Source organism: Saccopteryx leptura, chromosome 4, assembly GCF_036850995.1.
Source record: "Saccopteryx leptura isolate mSacLep1 chromosome 4, mSacLep1_pri_phased_curated, whole genome shotgun sequence".
NCBI lineage: Eukaryota > Metazoa > Chordata > Mammalia > Chiroptera > Emballonuridae > Saccopteryx > Saccopteryx leptura.
The window spans coordinates 173398491-173418733 of NC_089506.1; the positions used below are offsets into that span (position 1 = coordinate 173398491).

The 20243-nt window shown below is 39.1% G+C and overlaps 2 protein-coding genes across 5 annotated transcripts in view; one reads left to right on the plus strand and one right to left on the minus strand.

Moving 5' to 3' along the window:
• Positions 1–748: 748 nt before the first annotated feature.
• On the minus strand, positions 749–16439 carry ATG12 (autophagy related 12). Its single transcript, XM_066382070.1, has 5 exons — positions 16096–16439; positions 15394–15556; positions 11080–11216; positions 2002–2064; positions 749–1317 (listed from the first exon to the last, which is right to left on the minus strand). Exons 2-5 carry the CDS (start codon positions 15554–15556, stop codon positions 1258–1260), a joined length of 423 nt encoding a protein of 140 aa, XP_066238167.1. The 5' UTR covers positions 16096–16439; the 3' UTR covers positions 749–1257.
• The window catches only part of AP3S1 (adaptor related protein complex 3 subunit sigma 1), an 81683-nt gene continuing 77402 nt past the window's right edge, over positions 15963–20243 (plus strand). For all 4 annotated transcript variants that reach the window (XM_066382066.1, XM_066382067.1, XM_066382068.1 and 1 more), the window contains exon 1: positions 15963–16095. In XM_066382066.1, coding sequence (XP_066238163.1) covers positions 16027–16095 — 69 coding nt within the window. In that variant the 5' untranslated portion in view covers positions 15963–16026. The remainder of the gene's footprint in view (positions 16096–20243) is intronic.

Genomic DNA, 20243 nt, shown 5'->3' on the forward strand with positions numbered 1-20243 from the left:
ACTGAATTGTTCCTTAGCATCCCCTAATGCTAATGCATGGCAGATCATTAAGCAAAGGTATATTTTAGGACTTAAGGGACGTAAGTGTAATTCTTAGTCCGTTGGAAATATCATACCATGTCCATTACCTTTAAAAATAAACACTTAGTATTCTTGTACACACCTTAGATCCTGTTTAGACATTCCAATTTATTGGAATGCTTTTTTAATGCTGCATTACTAATACAGAATGAACAAAAAGTTAAATCTTACTTCAATTACCAGTCTATAACAATAGAAAAAAGGTACGTTTAGTTACAGCATGAAATAATGTAAGAACTAAGGCTTTTTTTTCCCTGTTATTCTTTGAGCATCTTCAAGTTGAATAATGCATTATAAAAAATTCAAAGATGTTGCCATGTTCACTTGAATGCTTTTAATACTGTACAAATAAGAGACAGAATACCACCACAGCTATAATCACTGGGACTTAAGAATCATCAAACGATAGGACTGAAAGAGCTATAATGACTCATTTGTCCAAAATTTATGAAATTCCTTTAGTTTCCCAATAAAATAATTAAATCTAAACCATGCATATTCTCTAAAGCAGTATTCCAGTGTATCAACATACATGCTCTCTTGGCTAGATGTTTGCTAGAAATGAAAGGAACAACTTTTTCACCATTATCATATGGCAAAGATGTAAAATCAAACTGCCTCTTTCTGTGTGCTGGGCTGCCCTCTACTGGACTAGGTGAGGTATAAAGCCAGGCCATCAATGAAATTTTATTTAATAAGATAATAGTGTAGGTAGGTATAAGTGTAAATGAGAATAGGCATATCCCATACCTCAAACAAATTGAACTTCCCAGAAAAAGCACAAAGAATCCTTTAGTAAATTATATTGAGTTTTACAGTATAAAAACAATCAGCAAAGCACTAATTCTACAAGTGACAATTTCAGTCATTTTGAGAACTGGCAAAAAAGCTTTACAATCTGAGTCTCCTTTTCAATATCTTGGAGGCATAGCTGGAGCAATACTTGTAGTACTAGGTATACTCTAATGTCAATTTTTTATGATGACTTCTGTGTTAATGCAAATTACATTTTTGTCTGTCTAATCTAGGATTTTTTAAATGCATAAACATGGGTCACAGCAGATAACATGCGGAGTAGATCATGTCCACAAGTCTCTTGCCACAAGTATCAAATTTTTCAGTGCTGTTTTCTTTGTGAAGATTCATTTTAGTTATCAAGATCTTTTTCTTTGTAGTTCATCCCCATGCCTGAGATTTGCAGTAGTGTAGTACCAGTTTACCATCACTGCCAAAACACTACAGAAAGAAAAAAAGGAAATAAAAGAAACTTAATTTTTGTTGTTCTGAAATAAAACTAAGAAAAAAGTGTTATATGTATCAAAAGTGTCCTCATACATGTATGTGTAAATTACCTATAATGCTATTTCTTTCAAGAGATGCAAGTTGCTATCAGACACGTATCAGTAATCATGTTTAATAAAACCTGTCCTTTAAACATCATAGGCATAGATGGGCATACATATTTTAATGTCCTTTCTCTACATCTTTATTGTAATGTACAGTATATAGTACTGTTCTCTACCAGTGGTGCTAATGTGAATACTTTATTATTAGCACGAATCTGTAAGAATGTCGAATGAAGTCATTTTTACGTAGTCTCCTTTAAAATTTTTTAGAGGTAAATCTGGATTACTGATTATATAAACAATGTAGAAGAAACAAATTAGGCCAAAAAGAAGACCTTACTTTCTGGGCATACATCAAAATCATCTTCTGTTTGTATTGTTCATTCCTTAATTCTTTAATCACCATATAATTTGAGATCCAGCTATGTGCAAAGTGTCAGAGATATAACAGAAAACAAAATAGTAATCTCTCTTTTCCTGAGAGGCAATTAAGAATACATGTCTGAAAACAATAATATGAATTAATAATCATACTCTTCACAGATGCATCTTCCATTAAGCGGTTATGTTTTACCTCATAGAGGGTTCCAACATCTTGGTCAGGAGAAGGGGCAAAGGACTGATTCACATAAATAAACTGCAAGAAAAAAAAATGGCGACTCAGTTTTAATGGTATCCTGATTAATTTGCATTTTCTTTTTTTTTTAAAGGGCGTGTTTTTTTTTTAATTTGTTTTTTTTATTTATTCATTTTAGAGAGGAGAGAGAGAGGGAGAGAGACAGAGAGAGAGAGAAAGAGAGAGACGGGGGGGGGGGGGAGCTGGAAGCATCAACTCCCATATGTGCCTTGACCAGGCAAGCCCAGGGTTTCGAACCGGCGACCTAAGCATTTCCAGGTGGACGCTTTATCCACTGCGCCACCACAGGTCAGGCTAATTTGCATTTTCTAGGGTCCAATCAGCCAGCTATTTCATATTTTTCATCTTTGTAATTCAAGAAAGTTTTCCTAAATTCCCTTGACTAATTCTCATAAATTAAGTCAACTAATGAGATCTTTATATCATAACTCTTTCCTGAAGGAATAAAAAAGAATTTTTGCTCTTAGAATAGTGGTTCCCACTTATTATAACTAAGAATCTTTTAAATATTGTTTTTACAAATAGTTTTTGAAGGTTTATTCAAGAAATTATCAAAAATTATTATTTTTCCCAATTACATGTCTGACCTGTTGTGGCACAGTGGATAAAGCGTCTACCTGGAACACTGAGGTCACCGGTTCAAAACCCTGGGCTTGTCTGGTCAAAGCATATATAGGAAGCAACTATTATGAGTTGATGTTTCCTGCTTCTCCCTCCTCTTTCTCTCTCTCCTGTATTTTAATAGTTAATAAATTAAAAAAAAAACACACACAAAACTATGTTTCCCAATTACTCATTTCAAGTAAAGACAGAATTTTTCCTAATAAAATTTCACAAACACAGCCTAAAATCAGAAAATCTATTATTTGTGATACTGTTTTTCTTGGGTAAATGACATACATGGCTGCATTTTTTTTTTAACCTTTACCAGCATTGAAAACTCTTAAAGGTACTAAACACAGACTATCACTTGTAGTCAAATAAGATAGAAAAATGTAACATAATTGAAACCTAATGTCCTTATAACTTTGCTCTTTAAAGAATTCGCTGTTCAATGTTTCAGTTTAGTCTCTGTTATTAAAACATTCTAGTATAGGCATCCTCTGCTTTTTGAAAGTTCATATTATGAAACACCTACATTAGTACATGTTTTCACTAACTGAAGAAATCCAAAGAGGATTTTTGCTTTTCTGAGAAAGCGAAAATAACATTCAACATGTTTTGTAGTGAGCCATTATAAAAGCAGTGAGACTGGCTCTGCCAAGCTCTTTCATTCACCAGGAACTACACTGAGTATCAAGCCACCATAGCTCTGGAATGTGTCTGTGAGCATCTATGCTTTATCTTGATTTATTTTGTGTATCTGTTAGCAAGATGTATCCTAAAGATATGAGATAGCCTGAGAGCTCATTAGTGTGTTATGCTTAGCATAACACTGGATATAATTAAGTGTATTTAGTATGATTTGGTAGATTATTTTGGGGGATCTGGGTATGCTCAAAATTTTTCCATAAAAATTAATGGTAATTGGCTTCTTTGCTTTATGCCATTTTGGCTTAGGGAAGGTTTCACAGAAATACTCTTTTCTCAGCCCTGGCTGAATAGCTTGGTTGGTTAGACCATCGTCCTGAAGCCCAGAGGTTGCTGGTTCAATCCCCGGTCAGGGGACATACAGGAACAGATCTATGATCCTGTTCGCCTCTCTCTCCCCCTTCCTCTCTCGCTAAAATCAATCAATAAATAAAAAATTTTAAAGAAATACTATTCTTTCAGATAGTAGGAGAAATCTATACTTTAAAACTTCCCAAAAATACTGAAATAAAAAGTCGCAGTATCAAAGTAGCTTTTGATAATTTTATTTTTAGAAAACAAAACATTATTTTCAGGTAACATGCTCACTTTTCCTTTGTCTATAGTCAAATTCTAAGACTAAAATGTCCTGGGTTTAACATAGTATTTAAACCCAATAACATTAAAATAGTTGGCTGGTAGATACTATTTAGGTAACCACCTATAACAAAAACAAATATTGCTTACATTTCTTCCTTAGGCAATACAGTGTGGTAATTAAAAATAAAGGCTCTACTGAGACAGTTCTAGGTTTGAATTTTGGCTTTAAATATGAATAAATTTTCTTATCTCATTTCCTTATTTATATATAGAAAAGAATAGTGCCCATACTTCTGTGGCTGCTGGGAAAGATAAAATGAGGTAGTGTCGCCTGACCTGTGGTGGCGCAGTGGATAAAACGTTGACCTGGACTGCTGAGGTCGCCGGTTCGAAACCCTGGGCTTGCCCGGTCAAGGCACATATGGGAGTTGATGCTTTCTGCTCCTCCCCCACTTCTCTCTCTCCCTCTTCCTCTCTCTCTCTCTCTCTCTCTCTCTCTCCTCTAAAATGAATAAATAAATAAAAATAATTAAAAAAATAGATAAAAAAAAATGAGGTAGTGTCAGTGCTTGGTATATGTACACAATACATGTTAGTCTTATTACATTATTTAAAAATAGTTCATGCATAAATATTAATTCCTATTTATGGCTGAGTAATATTCTAACAAAAATTTCAGAAACTGAACAGAGATCAATATGTATTTAAATGTCAATTTCTGGCCCTGGCTGGGTAGCTCCATCAGAGCACTGTCCCCATATGCCAAGGTTGTGGGTATGATCACCAGTCTGTGCACATACAAGAATCAACCAATGAATGCATAAATAAGTGGAGCATCAAATCAATGTTTCTCTTCCTCTCTGCAAAATCAATCAATAATTTTTTTAAAATATGAGTATCTGTAATACTGATATAAGAATTAGTCTTTAGCTCTTGGCAGTTTAACTACAAGTGAACATAGATTTTTACCTTTATGATACATTTTATATTAGATGGGCTCCCAATGAGTTTTCATTTTAGGAAACGTTCACTGAATGTCTATTACCTGGTAGGAGTTGCCCAAGGAGTGGAGCTACAAAGATTAATGTATCTTCCATTAATGAGTTTTCAATCTAATGGAGAGGCAGACACATGCAGCTAAGAGCATAGATGACAAAAGTGCATCTGACAAGGTGTATAGTACACAGAGATGTGACATTAGTTTAGCACAGCAAAAAGGTCAGGGAAAGCCTGGAAGAAACAATAAATAGGGTTTAACTAGGTAAAAAGAGTAATTAGGATTTTGTAGGCAAAAGCAGCAAAAGATGGTTTCATTATTTATTTATTAATTTTTTTTTTTTTTTTTTGGTATTCTTCCGAAGCTGGAAACGAGGAGGCAGTCAGACAGACTCCCGCATGTGCCCGACCGGGATCCATCCGGCATGCTCACCAGGGGACAATGCTCTGCCCATCTGGGGCGTTGCTCTGTTGCAACCAGAGCCATTCTAGCGCCTGAGGCAAAGGCCATAGAGCCATCCTCAGTGCTGGGGCCAACTTTGCTCCAATGGAGCCTTGGCTGCGGGAGGGGAAGAGAGAGACAGAGAGGAAGGAGAGGGGGAGGGGTGGAGAAGCAGATGGGCGCCTCTCCTGTGTGCCCTGGCCAGGAATCGAACCCGGGACTCCTGCACACCAGGCCGACGTTCTATCACTGAGCCAACCGGCCAGGGCCAAGATGGTTTTAATGTTAAGAGGACAGTAGAGTAAATGCAGAACTACAGGAACTCATTGTGATTTGAAACAGGAGTCAGGAACTGAAAGTGCCTTTAATTAAATAAAAGCAATTCAGCTAGTTTAAAATCCTACAGAAGTTACAATTTCAAAATGCAAATCTATTTTGCTAAATGCTAGAACTTGGGAAGATAAAATTATTTTAGTTTTAAAGAATAGTGACTTTTGAAAAAACTTTTATTTATTGACTTTAGTGAGAAAGGGAGGGAGGGAGAGACAGAAACATCTGCTCCTGTATGTGCTCTGCCTGGGCACTGAACCGGCAACCTCTGAGCTTTGGGACAATTCTTTCACCAACCAAGCTATTTGGCCAGGCCATGACTTTGTTTTTAAATCATAGTCTTTATGTTGATGTCCCTCTATATAGTTTGGTTGTTATAAAGTTCTTTCTCTAGTAAATTCTTCAGAAGGGTTCATGGGAATAGTATTCCCTCAGTCTGGTACATTACTAATAGTTAGTGCCCTGATTAAAAGTCACTTTTGTTGTATATAAAATTCTTATTTCGCACTTTCTTCCTTTGTATCTTTGCTGTCAAAGTTTGATGACAGCCTAATTTTCTTTCTAAGTCATGTCCTCTTTTTTTCCTTAGATGTCCAAAGAATTGTTTGTTTTTTTATTTCAAGTCCAATAATTTTACCAGAATGTGTCTTGATGTTTGTTATTCTGGGTTGATATTCCTGAGTACCGTATTTTTTGCTCCATAAGACATACCTGACCATAAGAGACGGCTAGGGTTTTAAGGAGGAAAATAAGAAAAAAAAATATTCCGAACCAAATGGAGTGTTAAAATATTTAATAAAATACCATATTTTTCGCTCAAGACTTTTGGGGGGAAAAAGTACAACTTATGGAGCAAAAAATATGGTATATTTTTAAAATGTAGTCTCAAATCTTTTTAAAAAATTTTCTTTGAATATAGTTTTAAATATTATATTTGTTTTGTTCCTTTGCTTTGGTTTTTTTCTTCAGGGACTTCTGTTATCCATGTCTTCACTCTTCTTTCTTAATACTCAATATGTCCCATTTTCTCAAATCATTTTTACCTTTCCTTTTTTTAAATTTAAAAAATTCTCTTTTGCATTCTATTTTTTAATACATTATTTATTGTTTATTTGCTCTTGCTCCTTCTAGTTTAATGTTCATTTATTTCTGAAATAATTTATAATTCTTTTGCTGAGTTCTGTCACTTTGAATTTTACAAATGCTGATTTATGTTGTTCTTTCATGTCCTGCCTAATTTTCTTAATATTTTAGCTTGTTTTGAAATAATACCGTATTTCTCCATGTATAAGACGCACCATTTTTGGAAAAATTTGGGGTCTATAAACTGGGTGCCTCTTATACAGTGGTTATAGATTTTTTTACTTGCATTTCCTGCTTTTTCATGCTTGCTTTTGCGCTCATTGTTGAAGACAGTGATTCGTCATAAGACACAGATGAGGACAAGCTAATGATGGCAGTTTTGACAGTGATGAGGAGTTGTATGAATTTTATGATGAATAAAACTACTTGAGTTCAATAACTTTATGTAATACATTTTTTTTCAAATTTTGGGCCTCAAAATTAAGGTGAGTCTTATATCAGTACATGGGAGTGTCTTATACATGGGAAAATATGGTAAGTTACAATTATTGACCCATATTGTAGGCACATTTTTCTAGCATGCTTTTACCATCTTTAGCAATGTTATTACTTTTCTTTTTTCAATAACATTGTATGAAATTTGACCTTGATATTTTTCTGTTGTTTTTATATGAGTAAGTTCTCTTCAACTTTTAGAATGCGGTTAGTATAGTTTTTCTAACTCCACAGAACTCCCTCTTCTGTTTTTTTTTTGGGGGGGGGGGTGTACAGTGTCCAACAATATGGAAGCCTGCTTTCTGAGACTCCTGGTTCTGTTCTCCTCCAGTTTGACCTGGTCTTTGTCTTTTCCTTCCTCTCTCATGTTCCTCCTACCTTGTTCAATTGTTTCACTTCTAGATGCTCTTCCTCGGTGTGGGGTCTTGTTCTGGAAGGGAAGGAACCTTACTGAATCTTTTTTGAGTGCTCTTCCAGACTAGACTGGTCCAGTCCCTTCAGCCCTCCATAGGGAAGATATGTGGTAATCACTTGCTATTGGAGAGAACCCTCTTAACTACTGTTCTTAAAACTGACTACTGCAGCCTGACCAGGCAGTGGCACAATGGATAGAACTTTTTTTACTGGGATGTGGAGGACCCAGGTTCAAAACCCTGAGGTCATCAGCTTGAGCACAGGGTTGGTGGCTTGAGCATGGTATCATAGATATGACCCCGTGGTCACTGGCTTGAAGCCCAAGGTCACTGGCTTGAGCAAGAGGTCACTCGCTCTGCTGTAGCCCTCAGGTCAAGGCACATATGAGAAAGCAGTTAATGAACACTTATAGTGCCATAAACAAAGAATTGATGCTTCTCATCTCCGTTCCTATCTGTCCTTCTCTGTCTCTGTCACAAAACAAACAAACAAAAAAACCTGACCATTGTACTTTTCAGTGAATACCTGGTTAGCTATTTCCAGGTTCTTCCTTTCTTGGCGTTGTCAGGTGCCAATCCTGTTGCTCACTACCTTCTTTCAACACGTTAGCTGATGCCATGCAAATCCTGCAGCTGTTGGTGGTTTGTCCTCACAAATTTGGGTTTTAAGGTTCATGAGTTACTTTGTTACCTAGTTTTGTTATAAATACTGATCATGGGTTTTTGGCTTTGCTATCTAATTGACTATGTTTTTGTGGGAAGCTAAAGATTACGCCTTCTAACACCGCTTCTGTCTTCCCCAAATCCCTATTATTATTTTTAATTTTATTTATTGGTTTTACAGAGAGAGAAAGGGGGGAGTATCAATTCATAGCTGTTTCACTTTAGTTGTTCACTGATTGATTGCCGTATGTGCCTTGACCAAACAAACCCAGGGTTTTGAACCAGCAACCTCAGCATTCCAGATTGACACTTTATTCAGTGTGCCACAGGCCAGACACATCATCACTGTTATCATTATTTAAATTTTTCTTAAGTGAGAGTGGGGAGGCAGACAGACAGACTCCACATGCAGATCCAATCAGGATCCACCTGGCAAGCCCCATACCAGAGATGCTCTGCCCATCTAGGGCCATTGCTTGGCAACCAAGCTATTTTAGCACTGAGGAGAGGCCATGGAGCCATCCTCAGCACTGGGGGCCAACTTGCTACAACTGAGCCATAGCTGTAGGAGAAGAGAGAGATAGAGAGAAAGGGGAAGTGAAGGGGTGGAGAAGCAGATGGTTCCTTCTCCTAAGTGCCCTGACTGGGAATTGAACCTGGAACATCCACATGCCAGGCTGACACTCTACCACTGAGACAACTGGCCAGGGCCACTATTATTTTTCCTTTAACATCCATTTTGCAAAAATAATGTAGGGTACAGCTAGATAAAAGCCAGAAGATGTAAGTGCTAGTTTAATCCACAAAAGTAACAAAAACATTACTTTTGTTCATGTTTCTTTTTTTTTTTTTTAAGCTCTTGTTTTGTTTTGTTTTTTAATTTTTATTTATTTATTTTTTTACAGAGACAGAGAGAGTCAGAGAGAGGGATAGACAGGGACAGACAGACAGGAACGGTGAGAGATGAGAAGCATCAATCATTAGTTTTTCGTTGCGCGTTGCAACACCTTAGTTGTTTATTGATTGCTTTCTCATATGTGCCTTGACCGCAGGCCTTCAGCAGACCGAGTAACCCCTTGCTGGAGCCAGCGACCTTGGGTCCAAGCTGGTGAGCTTTTGCTCAAACCAGATGAGCCCGCGTTCAAGCTGGCGACCTCGGGGTCTCGAACCTGGGTCCTCAGCATCCCAGTCTGACGCTCTATCCACTGCGCCACCACCTGGTCAGGCTGTTCATGTTTCTTATTGCATAAATGGAAAGGGAAAATTAGATTCACTATAGAGGTTTACGGTTGAACCACATGAAACTGCTGTTTTCATAGTTTAAAATGGCTGTAATGACAATTTTACATAGTTCAACCTAATCCATGTAGCTATTAATCTAGTCCTTTCAGACTACTGGATATAAGCAATACAAAATGCCAGGACTCTAACATTAACAGAACATAGCATCATCTTTTCTTCTATCTATAAGTTTATAAAAGTAATGTCTTAATTACTTGGTATTCCTCTGGTTTCCTACCTCTCCAACTCTTCACTCAGAGATATAGCCTCTGCTCATTTCTCTCAAGTGTATGTCCTCGTTTCCCTGACTTTTCCATTTAGACTTGGACTCAACGAAAGGTCCTCTGCTCCTGAGGTTTTAGCTACCATATGCATGTGGATGGCACTATAATCTCCTTGACCCTTTCTGAATTAATTTTTTTTAAAGTTGATTGATTGATTGATTTTAGAGAGAAAGGAAGGGAGCGAGAAACAGATGGACAGAAACTTCAATCTGTTTCTGTACATGCCCTGGCCAGGAATCAAATTGGCAACCTTTGCGCATCAGGATGATGCTCTAACCAACTGAGCTATCCAGTCAGGAATTGACATATAATTAAATTCTATATGGCTCTCCTATAAAACAGATGCTTTTCTTACTCTGATCAGTCATAGAGGGACTGATCAAATATTCCCAATACTTTTTCTAAACAAATTCCTTTGGAGAAATCCCTGGCTCTATGCTATTCTTACCTCAAATAACTTCTAGTGATTGACCTATCTTGTACTTATTCTTGTGCCCATGTTCCTTTTATGAGAGCCACTTAGTGGCAAACTCTTAGATCAGTATTAATATTGGCCAAGATGTGATTTGTAGATAAAGGTGTCTGATATCCTAACACGCAACAACATTCCAAATACATGTAGATGTTTATATTTCTGTAAATAGCAAGTTAAAAACTAGAGGCATTTAAAATATTAATCTTTACAACTGCTACCATGAAGTGCTTAACATGTACTATAATATGAAATAAGAATATTTCTCAGTTTTTTCTACAACATATGGAAAAGATATACTGCTTACCTCAAGAATGGGAGAGAAGCAACACTGATATCAAAATACATTTTAAAGCCTAAAAATTTCCATATTGATGTTCTTATGACAGACCTCTCTACATGCGCATTCAGTGACTTTTTGAGAAAAACAATCAACACAGTACGTAAAAACAATCAGTTCACATTATAAAAGTAAATTTAAAATTCATTTCACTTCAGGGTTCCCCAGAGAATAAAGTACAGAAATTTCACCAAAAAATAAAAGAACATTACTGAAGTAACATATGTGGCTCTCTCTCTATTTCTACGTATATACAACTGTTATTCATTGTTGTCTAGTAACTGCTATGAATTATTATAGGGAAATATTCACCATTGGTTTCATACCAACTGTTCTGAAGCCACAAGTTTCAGGAACTTTTTGATGAAGTCAATGAGTCCTTGGATGGTTCGGGTTCTCTCGACAGCCCACTTCTTTGTTTTCATTATAGGGGTGTCTCCCACAGCCTTTAGGAGGATGTCAACTGTAACAGGAAAAAAATTGACAATTACATGAAAACACTCTAAAGTGATTATGATATAAAATATTTTTGAAAAAAATAAACCTTTAATCTACACACATATATATTTATGATACTGGAGGTATCTCTTAAATGTACAAATGTTAGGTAAGATTTATTCTGTCATATTTATTTTTTTCCCCCAATTCCATAGTCCACAAAGGTCTCCTCATGAATCCTTAAAATTCATTTTAATAATAGCCCCCAAAGAATATCTAAAAATATATTTTAAAAATATAAAATGTCATGGCCTTTTTCACCTATCAAATCAGTAAAGATAAGAATAATAATATTGACAATACTACTGTTGGAAATACAAAATGGTACACCCTTTCTAGAGAATATGGTAATACATTACCAAATACTTAAAGCTATAGTTTGACTCAGTAATATTAATAACAACTCTCAGAATCTAGTCTAATAAAATATGAAATGTAAAAAGATTCACTTAGAAGGATGTCACATTTGTTGAAACATTTATTTTTATTTGAAAAAAAACTGATAAAGCTAAATATCCAAGGATATTCAGAGGGGACTGGTTAAATAAAGGATATTATGCCTGTACTAGAATTTATATTTCAGTAGAGTACACACTCTAAACTCCTGGCTCTGCCACTTGCTAAGTATATATGATATATCTGGGTAAGTGCTTTCATCTTTCTGTGCCACAGTTCTTCCATTGGTAAAATGAGTCCGATAGTACCTATCTCATTAGGTTGTTTTGAGAATTAAATGAGTTAATACATGTAAATAATTTAAACCAGTATCAGCTCAAAACTCATACTTATCGAACCTGAAGATTATAAACTGCCATTAAGTAAAACATACAAAAGCATATTTAACAGTATGAAAGTTATCAAAATATACTAAATATAAAAAAACATGTATAATACCTCAATTTCATTAAAACCATCATAAGCACATATTCATGTAAATATGGCACATACATTTGCGACTTTACAGGTGATTATTATTTGCTTTTTTTGTGCTTTTTGTTACTGCCAAGTTTTCTACATAATCTTTTAAATAGAGGAACACAATAATTACTAGAAATAAAATACAATAACTAGGGGCCAGAAAGTTTCAGTTAGAGAAATTAAAGGTTTCAATAAGCCAAAATACAAACTCTAACTATGAATCTGACTCCTAAAGTTACCATGCTTAAAAAAAAAAAAGTCTACCTACAAATAAAAGCAACACTAAAAGCAAAATACTGCATTGTTACCCCCTAAGGTTAATTCTATTCGATAACATCCCACTTTTCCCATTCTTTGGTATTAAAGATTGGGACCCAACAGAGTCAGAGATCAATTTATTCAAGTTTACCCTTGAAATGAAGGCACCGAGAACACATAATGCACACAGTATTCTTTCTGATACAAGTTCATCTTTCTTCCTCCATTTACTAATTCTAGCTTCAGTTATCTAGGTCAGGGAACAGGGATGAATTGGAAGGTAAATGCCGGCATTTTGAATAACTCACCTTCCATGCCCCCTCAATCCCCTGGGGCTATCAACAACTGAGTGTGCCACCACAGGCCAAGCACATTATTATTATTAAAATTTTTCTTAAGTGAGAAGTGGGAAGGCAGGTAGACAGACTCCGAGTTGTACTACTAAAGTAGTACAAATATTGAATTGTACTACTAAAGAAAAAAAATTTGAAGAGCAAGGAGCTAAAGAAGGAAACATTTATTTTTTGGTTGTTATTTTATTGATTTCAGTGAGAGAGACAGGGGGTGGGGGTGGGAGGGCAGGGAGACAGAGAGACAGGAGCATCAAGTGCTCCTCTATGTGCCCTGACCAGAGATTGAATCAGCAACCTCTGTGCTTTAGGATGATGCTCTCTAACCAACGGAGCTATCCAGCTAGGGCTGCAAACATTTATTTTAATTATAACTACTTTTAAAAAAAATTTAAGTATGCATTCGAATCGATTGGAGGAACATTGAACTTACAAGAATACAGGTGTCCACACCAATTATATCAGAATCTTTGGAAGTAGGGTCTTGGCATAGATAAGTTCAGAAGCTCCCCAGGTGATCCTAATTGAGGCCTGGCCAATTATCTTGGTTTGCTGCAATAATCTTTGTTCTTTCATAGATTAAACCAGAAGTGGAGCATTTGTTCTTTCATCAGAAGAAGAGGGCCTCAAAAAAGAATGACAATTTCAGGGTAGAAATTCAATAGTTAGAAACTAAGTTTTATATCAGAGAGGCGAACAAATGCTCATAGGAGCCAGTAAAAGAACCAATTTAAATGATGGTTTAAAGAAATATAAACTGCAATATCACCCCAATAAACTCAAACACACATACTGTGCAGACCAAAGAAAACATGCCATATAACCTCAGGCCATATCCCAGCTCCGGGTCATTATTTTTTAGCCACTGTTTTACCAAGCTATCTTCATGGTCAAGGTCAAGTAGTAACTTTTTGGGGGGAGAGACAGAGAGGAAGAGAGATGAGAAGCATCAACTTCTAGTTGTGTCACTTTAGTTATTCAGTGATTGCTTCTCATATGTGCCTTGACGGGGGATCTCAAGGAAAAGACCATAGGATCATTTTGATGATCCCATGATTAAACCAGCAATCCCACGGCTCAAGCCAAGGGCCTTGGGGTTTCCAACTTGGGTTCTCAGCATTCCAGGTTGACACTCTATCCACTGTGCCACCACGGATCAGGGTCAAGCAGTAACTTTTGACTAAGATTGTTAGAGCTTAAAACAACCCCTTTGAAAGTCTGTTCCTGCTTATAATACAATGGAAGGAAAAAAGGAAAAAGATCTTAAAACACATGAAATTCTTCAGAAAATTCTAGTGGTTTTCTATAAAAATAATCAAAGGTTTGTTTCTCTAATAGTACATCATGTGGAAATGACAGAATAGATTTTCTCTAAATGTAGAGGCAGTCTAAATAAAGGGGGACAGTACTGGAAGAGACAATTATCCTCCATGGCAGAAGAGACAGCAAAAGATACAAGTTCCACCAAGGCCCTGAGATTGTTGACAGAAAACACACCTACACTGACTCTAGACTGAGAAAATCTGTCTGAGGCTCAGGGTCAACCTCTTTGAACTGTAGGTACTGATTTGCTGCATATCTCAGAAGCAACCCTACGCAGAGCGCTACATGACAAATAAATTTAGGAAATTTAGGAATGTCTACAGTATTTCACACCAATAATTCTCAAACAATAGGAGTTGATGACAGCTGATTCAAGCAATGAAAAGATTCACAAAGGTTCCAAAATGGTTTTTAAAAAATGGCTATGTTGGCCCTGGCCGGTTGGCTCAGTGGTAGAGTGTCGGCCTGGCGTGCAGGACTCCTGGGTTCGATTCCCAGCCAGGGCACACAGGAGAGGCGCCCATCTGCTTCTCCACGCCTCCCCCCTCCTTCCTCTGTCTCTCTCTTCCCCTCCCGCAGCCAAGGCTCCATTGGAGCAAAGTTTGCCTGGGCACTGAGGATGGCTCTGTGGCCTCTGCCTCAGGCACTAGAGTGGCTCTGGTGGCAACAGAGCGACGCCCCCTGGTGGGCAGAGCATCGCCCCCTGGTGGGCGTGCCGGGTGGATCCCGGTCGGGCGCATGCCGGAGTCTGTCTGACTGCCTCCCCATTTCCAGCTTCGGAAAAATACAATCAATCAATCAATCAATCAATCAATCAATAAATAAATAAATAAATGGCTATGTCTTTGCCTTTAGTTTTCCCTTAACATTCTTCATTCTGGGTACAATTGCAGCCTTTTTATTCAAGGAGTGCGTTCACACACGCAATTGGTATAAAAGAAGGCGTGGATTCTAACCCAAACTTGTCACTCACTATCACTCTCATCTTAAATCAATATTCAGAAAACTAAGTACCTGCAGCTACCGAGATCCCACTCTGCTGCCAGCTTTAAAGAGTTAGCGGTCTGGCCAGCCGCAAGGAAGAGTCCAGGGCAGCGTCCTAGTGCTGTGCCGGCCGAGCAGCGAGCACCCCACTGCAAGGTGTGTCCGGCTATGGCTTTCCCGAGAAGCACTCAATTCAAAGCTCTTCGAAGCCGAAAAGAAACCTCCTCTGTCCTGACTGGTCAAAAACCCGCCAGGGAAGCAATCAAAGCCTCCCGCCTCTGCCCAGAAACAAACTACTCTCAAAATTACTTTTTTTCTTGGCGTCACCGGCAGGTTCCTCTGTCCCTGGGGAGACTGCAGCCGAGGAAGGGGGCTCCGGAGTGGCTGTTCCCGGAGAGACTTCTGCAGGTCCTTCGCTGTCCGTCGCACCTGAGGGAGGGAGCTGCAGCACAGTCTCCGGCTCCTCAGCCATCTTGCGGGTGGGCGGAGAGCGGAAGTGGGGAGCTCAGGGGGTGCAGGGGGCGGTCTTTGCGCCCGAGAGAGTTGCTAAACGGGCGCCCGAGTTAGCAGACCAAACCCAACAACAGTGAGTTTGGTCTTCTATGTCGAGCCGGTCGCAGACCCCTGACCATTAACAGCAACGACAGTTTCCCCTCGGGAAAGTGACAGCGGCCCACCTTGCGGCTGACAGGAGAGTGCGCAGACGCCGCTCTGGCAAGTGGGCTGTGCCCCGCAGTGTTTCCGCTTCCCTCCGCGTCAGCCCCGCCCGGACCCCGCCCACCCAAAGTCCCGCCCCGCCCAGGCCCCGCCCCGCGGCCGGGGGCGCGCGCGCGTGCGGGAGGGGGCGGGTGGGGAAGGATCGCCGGCGAGATCCCGAGGCGAGGCTCGAGCTCCCGCCCCCGCCCTGGCCCCCAGCGCCCACCGGGTCAGTCCGGCTCAGCCATGATCAAGGCGATCCTCATCTTCAACAACCACGGGAAGCCGCGGCTCTCTAAGTTCTACCAGCCTTACGTGAGTATCCCGCCGCCGCCGATGCGGGCCAGGGGGAGTCGGCGCGGCTGGCAGCGCCCTCAGGGCGACTCCCTCGGGCGCGCCGCGGCCCTTCTCGCGCTCCCGGGCTGTCAGCCTCCGGGTGGGTGTGAGCCAGGTGCTCACTCCCACCGCGCTCGCATCCTCCGCCGGGGCTCTGCCTAGGCGGCTCCTCCGCCCGTCTGTTGCCTGGGTGGCTTCCAGGCTGCGCGGGCGAGGCCCTGGAGACTGCCCGGTGCGGGGCCCTCGCCGGCCCGGCGGCAGCAGCCCACCTGCGCCCGCCAGCCCTTCGGCGCTCTTGCCCGCCTGCCACCCGCGACTTCTGTTAGCCTCTAGGGCCACAGTGCCCAGCTGGTTGGTCTCCCCCTCCTCGACACCCAGCCTTTCCCGGTGGACTTCTTCCTCTTCCTCTTCCTCTATGGACAGATGGGCTCCTGTTTTTCACTGTAATCCTCGCATCGCGCAGGAACTTCAGCTTCCTGCGTTTGATAACTGCACGCTTTGTCCAGTCTCTCTCAGGTTGCGATCCGTGGTCGACTGCCCAGTTTGACTTTCTTGTGCTCCCTATTAGAGAAGGAGACACAAGTACGGGGGGCTTTCCCCCCTCCATACTGGCTGTAGATTACTTAACTCCTGTAATAACTGGCGACGTTTGTGGTTCACCGGCTAGACCTGTGATTCTGTACCTGACAGTTATTTTAGCTGCTGCTTTGGCATTTTTCTACGCAAGGGAATTTGCCGTGATTTAGTTTTTGCCTTAACTTACAAAGAATCGTAATATATGTAAAACTCTCTTGGAAGTGTAAGCATTGTTTTAAAATGCAGGATATCTTAAGATAGTAAAGATAAGTAATTTAGTAATAGTCAAGGGAGAGTTAAGTGCTTAAATGAGGGCAAAATTCGTCATTAGTTAAAACACAAAGTTGGGCTATCATTGGTAAGGTTAATGTATAGACATATAACTATTGCATAGTATTGGGGCATTTTGCTTATAGGCGGAAATGAACTTTCAATTAAATATTTAAGTTGTGCCAAGACTAACACTTTTATGCAGATTAATCCCAGGAAGAAAGCATTCCTACCATTAAAAATAATGTGAAAATGTCACTTTGCCTGAAGTGATAATGCAGTCTGTGGAGGTGTTAGTTGAAGTGAGAAGTCTTGAGTCTATTCCTCATTCCCTAAGCAGTAGTTTTGCTTTTGCTTATCAATCAAGTATATTTTCTACTACTGTTTGGCTTGAGTATAATGTAATTTAAATGCTAATGCCTTGTTTAAGAATTCTACATCATTCCTTAATCCAGGATAAAATTCTAGTTGATCCTTCTGAGTGAAAAAAAAAAAATGCCTTTAACTTTACATTGTTATCCTTTTGCCTAAAATATAGTACTAGCCTTTATTGAAGGAACTTTCTCTTAACCATTTTGCTTGTGCCATCCATTTGCAGTATGGGAAAGAATGTTCCAGTAATGAAATAAAATTCAAAAATTTGCTTTTCTACGTCTACACTTGATAATTAAACAATATTAAAAATAGTTTCCTTGCTTAACCCATAATATCAGTGTAAACATTCCTGCAGTTTAAAAGTTAACCATATACAGAAAGATGAATTTAACCTGAAAATCCAGGAATGCATCTTTCTCTTGTTTAACAATGGGAACAGAATACTTTCTGTTTTACCTTTACTCTGCAGGTAGTGTGAAGGTTAATGTGGGAAGAAGCAGTTCTGGCAGCAGTGGCAGCTCTGGTGTCATTTTTGGCCAGTGAGTGACAGTGTTAACTGGGGGCAGGGAGCAATGAGATGTATAGAGAAGAATCTGGTGGTCACTAGCCATGTAGAAATAGGGATACCAGAGCTATTTTTGTACATTAGTCTTTTATACATTGGGTTTTGCCAAATATATTTTTGTCGTTCAGGAATAATGTAAGGTTACTTATTTGTTTATATATTTGTACCCTTCACTATACTGGAACCTATTTGAGGGCAAAAATCTTTTTCACTCATTTATTTTAGTCAGTTGGTCAACAAATGCCTACCAGATGCAGGCAGTATTTTTAAATCTGGAGATGAACAAACGTAACTTCTGTTCTGTGGGGGGGTATACACAGAGCTAATAAAAAGTAGAATATACAGTGTGTCATATTTACAAGTGCTGTGGAAAACAAGCAGGGAAAGGTGACAGTGCAAGGATGATCATTTAAAATAGGATAAGACAGTTAAGTTCTCACTGAGAAGGTGACATTTGAACAAAAACTTGAAGGAGGTAAGAAAGGCCGCCTTACAGTTATCTGGGGCAAAGATCATTCCAAGCAGAGGGAGCGGGAGATGCAGTGACCCTAAGGAGGCAGAGCCTGTTGAAGAATCTGCCCTAAATGTGAAGGAACACCAAGAAAACTGGCATGGCAAGAGCAGAATATGAAAAGAAAGAGTAGTTGGAAATAGGTTGTGTTTGTATAGGGCATCCGTGTTTATTCTATTCTCACTACTTGAAATGTCCTTTCCTTTCATTGCCAACCACCTAGATTTGACCGCTGTTCCAGGCCTAATTCAGACATCACTTAACCATTCCCTAATGCCTTTTGATCTTGCTGAAAGACTCCTCCTGGCTCATAAGATTTTACTTTTATCTTTTTAAAAAATATTTATGTATTGATTTTATTATTTATTTATTTTAGTGAGGGGGGCGAGAGAGAGAGAGATGGGAACTGACAGAAAGGGAAAGAGAAGGGAAGCATCAATTCTTCCTTGAGGCATTTTAGTTGCTAATTGATTGCTTTCTCATATGTGCCTTGACTGAGGAGCTCCAGTGGAGCCATTGACCCCTTGCTTAAGCCAGTGACCTTTGGGCTCAAGCCAGTGACTGTGGGATCATATTTATGATCCCACGCTCAAGCCAATAACCCCACAACTCAAGCGGGCAACCCCAACAACTCAACAGGGTTTCAAATCTGAGTCCTATATGTCCCGGGCCAACACTCTATCCACTGCGCCAATGCATAGTCAGGCAAAAAAATTCTGTATTGATTTTAGAGAGAGAAGAAGTGGGGGGAGAGAGAGAGAGAGAGTGAAAAACATCAATCTGTTCCTCTATGTGCCCTGACTGGGTATCAAACCACAATCTTTGTGTATTACGATGATTCTTCAACCAACTGAGCAATCAGGCCAGACTACTTTTATCTTTATAACAGTGTAATATTCTGTTTCACAGCCTGTAATTCCTTTGGAGCATTCTCTAGATTTCATGAGAGATGGTATCAGGTCTTAGATCTATTTGTGTCACTTGCAGTCTTGAATATAGGGAGGTCTCAATAAATCTTTGCTAACTGTATTTATTGGTGTCTTCTAGTTTGGCATAGAGTTTCGATTAGAAGTTACCGTGTTTCCCCGAAAATAAGACAGTGTCTTACATTAATTTTTGCTCCTAAAGACGTGCTAGGTCTTATTTTTAGGGGATGTCTTATTTTTCCATGAACAAGAATTCACATTTATTGTTGAACAAAAAAATCAACATTTATTAATATATTGTAGTCATGTCATCACAAACATCAGCATAACCAGCTCTGAATTCCATCAGGAATTTCTTGTGACTCTATTTCCATGTACAACAGTTTACTGTACCTCCTAAATTTCCTTCCAGTTCTTAAAATTTAGTCCTTCATTGATGAGAGGTTTGAAGAATCCATGCCTTTAGGATAAAAGTAATGGAATAGCTGTTATTTCCACGGTTTCTGTTTTAAGTTGACCAGAATCTCTAAGAAGTATATATATATATATATATATATATATATCCACTAAGATTGACAATTTTGATTTTATCTTATTAAGCAATATTTAGGGGTGTTGTTGTGTTAATAGTTTTATATCCTGATAGAATGCTGACGTTTGAGTCTAGTAATAATGGTTCAAGACTAAGCAGTTCAAAAAGTGCTTAACCATTTGCCAGCCAGCTTCACCTACTGCATTGGATTTTCATTCCTTATTTATCCTCTTTCATAGTAACAATTTATATGCTCATCTTTACCCTTAAATAGTGCATATTTCTAGTTCCTGCTATAATGTTTAGATTTGACAGTGCCTTCAAGCTGCTATTATGAGATACCTGAAGTCACACACACATTTGGCTAAACTG

What these genes read in the sequence shown, in the direction of transcription:
- ATG12 (XM_066382070.1), bottom strand. Translation starts at nt 15,556, where the DNA reads ATGGCTGAGGAGCCGGAGACTGTGCTGCAGCTCCCTCCCTCAGGTGCG. An exon ending in CGGTGACGCCAAGAAAAAAA is followed by an intron (nt 11,217 to 15,393) that starts GTAATTTTGAGA and finishes TTCCTGTTACAG; the next exon opens with TTGACATCCTCCTAAAGGCT. An exon ending in ATGTTGGAACCCTCTATGAG is followed by an intron (nt 1,318 to 2,001) that starts GTAAAACATAAC and finishes TTCTTTCTGTAG; the next exon opens with TGTTTTGGCAGTGATGGTAA.